Source organism: Somniosus microcephalus, chromosome 8 (genome assembly GCF_052327205.1).
Source record: "Somniosus microcephalus isolate GS21.2 chromosome 8, FLI_Smic_1.0, whole genome shotgun sequence".
Lineage (NCBI taxonomy): Eukaryota > Metazoa > Chordata > Chondrichthyes > Squaliformes > Somniosidae > Somniosus > Somniosus microcephalus.
The window spans coordinates 94,355,464-94,358,243 of record NC_140994.1 but is presented as its reverse complement, the minus strand read 5'-3'; the positions used below and the strand labels follow the sequence as shown (position 1 = coordinate 94,358,243).

General features: G+C 45.7%; 1 protein-coding gene across 1 annotated transcript; it reads left to right on the top strand.

Annotated features, from left to right (window-relative positions):
- The first annotated feature begins 356 nt into the window (after nt 1-356).
- Nucleotides 357-689, top strand: LOC147113702 (transcription factor ATOH7-like). The gene has a single exon (XM_085996147.1). It carries the CDS (start codon nt 357-359, stop codon nt 687-689), a length of 333 nt encoding a protein of 110 aa, XP_085852273.1.
- Nucleotides 690-2,780: the final 2,091 nt, after the last annotated feature.

Here is a 2,780-nt window from a genome sequence, read left to right as displayed (position 1 = left end):
CGACAGGTAATAAGGAGGTGTAAGGGAGAAATATACTAGTTCAAGAGCAGGTGTTGCTGTAGAGAAAGACCTTAGCTCCAAAAGAAGGCCCTAGTTCCAGAGAAAGATCCTCGTTCCAGAGAGAGATCCTAGTTCCAAAAACAGACCCTATCTCCGGAGTAAGACAGCTCCAGAAAAAAAGACTCTAGCTCCAGAGAAAGACTTATTTCCAGAGGAAAACTGTGTCGGGTGCAGGAGCAATGAAATCGAATATATCTGCCTCTACTGCGGGAGCGGATTTGGTTTCTGGAGCTGGCTCCGGTTCTGATTCAAGCATGTGCGGTGTGGAGAGGGTAGAGAGCTGTGCCCGCAGAAGAATGGCCGCTAATGCCCGGGAGAGACGACGTATGCAGGGACTCAACACCGCCTTTGACCGTCTCCGCAAAGTGGTACCACAGTGGGGACAGGACAAAAAACTTTCCAAATACGAGACACTGCAGATGGCCCTAAGCTATATCATGGCCCTGACCCGAATCTTGACCGAGGCCGAGCGCTACAACAGTGATAGGCGCTGGATTCACATCCAGTATGAGCACATACAGGGAAGCGAGAACATCCAGACTTACCTGGGACAGGCAGCAGAGAAAAAGGACTGTTACACAGACAGAATCTTCCCCTTCAACCACGAGAGCTTCCAGATAATCAATTAAACCACCACACAGGCTCAGAAACCGATTCAATTTGTATCATATTTCAAAACACTGAACACAAGCTGACTCTCCAACAGGAATTTGTTATACTTCAGTTTGAATGCTCCAGTATTACTGGTAATTTTATGGATTTAGCTAAATAGGTTTTTGCAGTAATACTAGAATTTGATTTGCTAGAACTTGTTTAAATGATATTACAGGAAACAGCGAGGTTAAAATAGGAGACGTTGTTAAATGGACAACTTGTTCGAATGATATTTTGATTTCATGTGTACATAGGTGCTACTGAAAAACATCCCTGTAAAATTAGAAGAAAAGTTTATTGTTTGTATGTAGATAACGCACGTTTAGTGTACAAATGTTGAAAGTATTCTATGTTTTTAAAGTTCTGATTGTTTTATTTTTGAATTACCCGCTTGGAATGAATCTTTAAGTTCGACGTCAGACTTTGACAGAAATGTGTGCCGTACAATTCTTGTTACTTCCTTGGATGTAATTAAATATTTTAACCGGATGTACGTTTATGTTTATTTTAGTTAGGGCATCCATACATACAGTACGCGCAATTATGCATGCTGCTTCACGGAGAACGATTAAGAAGCTAGGAGTTCCCTGAAGCTTTCCTTTTACCTCAATCATTCTGACGGCGTCTTTCATCACACTGATATACAGGGTCTGTCCTCCTCTGTGTCAGAGTAACCGGACAGTACCTCCCTTCATTAACTGGTTACAGAGCCTGCACTCGGTACAGAGTATTTTTTAATTCCCAACTGTCGAGCAGCTGGTCCTCCACTCCCGCGATAGTTCTGCAGATACCAAACTGCTCAATCTCACCTCCACCTTTGAAGCCCTTGTCCCCATTAAAACCATTACTTTCTCTCACCCTGGTCATTCCCCCTGTACGGCCCTCATTCCGTTTCCTTAAGTCCAAAGGACGCAGACTTGAATGCTTTGGTAGACAACTGGTTTAGCCATTCAGTGTCAGATCTGGCTGGACTGCAAAAAGCACTGTCGGGTACTGCTCTCCTCTGCCAAAACTGCGCACTACTCCAGGATCATCATGGAATCTGATGATAACCCCTGGCCTCTCTTCACTACCAACCATCTCTTTAAACCCCTCTCCCCTGCACCCTCCACCTTCACCTCCAACAAGTATGAGGAGCTCATGGACTACATTGTCACTAAGGTTGAGACCTTTCAATCTGCTGCCTCTGCCACTTCCCTCCCTTCCCCTAGACCACCAAGCCAAACTTTATCCAAGGAACCCCTACCCTAGTCCTAAATCATAACTTTCTCTAGTTTCTCTCCAATCTCCCCTCATGCCCTCTTCGAGCTCACCTTGTCCATGAGACGTACCTCCTGCTCCCTCAACCCTAATCCTAATAAGTTGCTAACCATGCAACTCCCCTTCCTGGCCTTTATGTTAGCTGATATTGTAAACTGTTTCCTCTCCTCAGGTACTAGCCCCCTCCCTTTCAAATCTGCCATCATCACCACCTCCTCAAAAACTCACCCTTGACCCATCTGTCCTTGCACTGCACCATTTCCAACTTCCTTTTCCTCCCCAAAGTCCTTGAACGTGTTGCCACCTCCCAAATCCGTGCCCATCATTTCCACAACTTCATGTTTAAATCCCTCAACTCAGGATACTGCTCCTGCCACAGCACTGAAATGGACCTTATCAAAGTCACAAATGACATCCTATGTGACTGTGACCATGGTAAACAATCCCTCCTCATTCTTCTCGATCAGTCTGCAGCCTTTGATGCGGTTGACCACACCATTCTCCTCCTACGCCTCTCTTCCACTGTCCAGCTGAGTGGAACTGCCCTTGCCTTGTTCTATTCTTATCTATCCAGTTGTAGCCATAGAATCGCCTGCAATGGCTTCTCTTCCCACTTCCGCACCATTACCTCTGGAGTCCCCCAAGGATCCATCCTTGATCACCTCCTATTTCTCATCTACATGCTTTCCCTCGGTCACATCATCTGAAAACACAATGTCAGATTTCACATGAATGCCTATGCCACCCAGCTCTACCTCACCACCACCTTGCTCGACCCCCTCCACTGCATATGATTTGACATACTG

Bases quoted from the DNA above. Each gene is read 5' to 3' on its own strand.
- LOC147113702 (XM_085996147.1), top strand. From the start codon at position 357: ATGGCCGCTAATGCCCGGGAGAGACGACGTATGCAGGGACTCAACACC.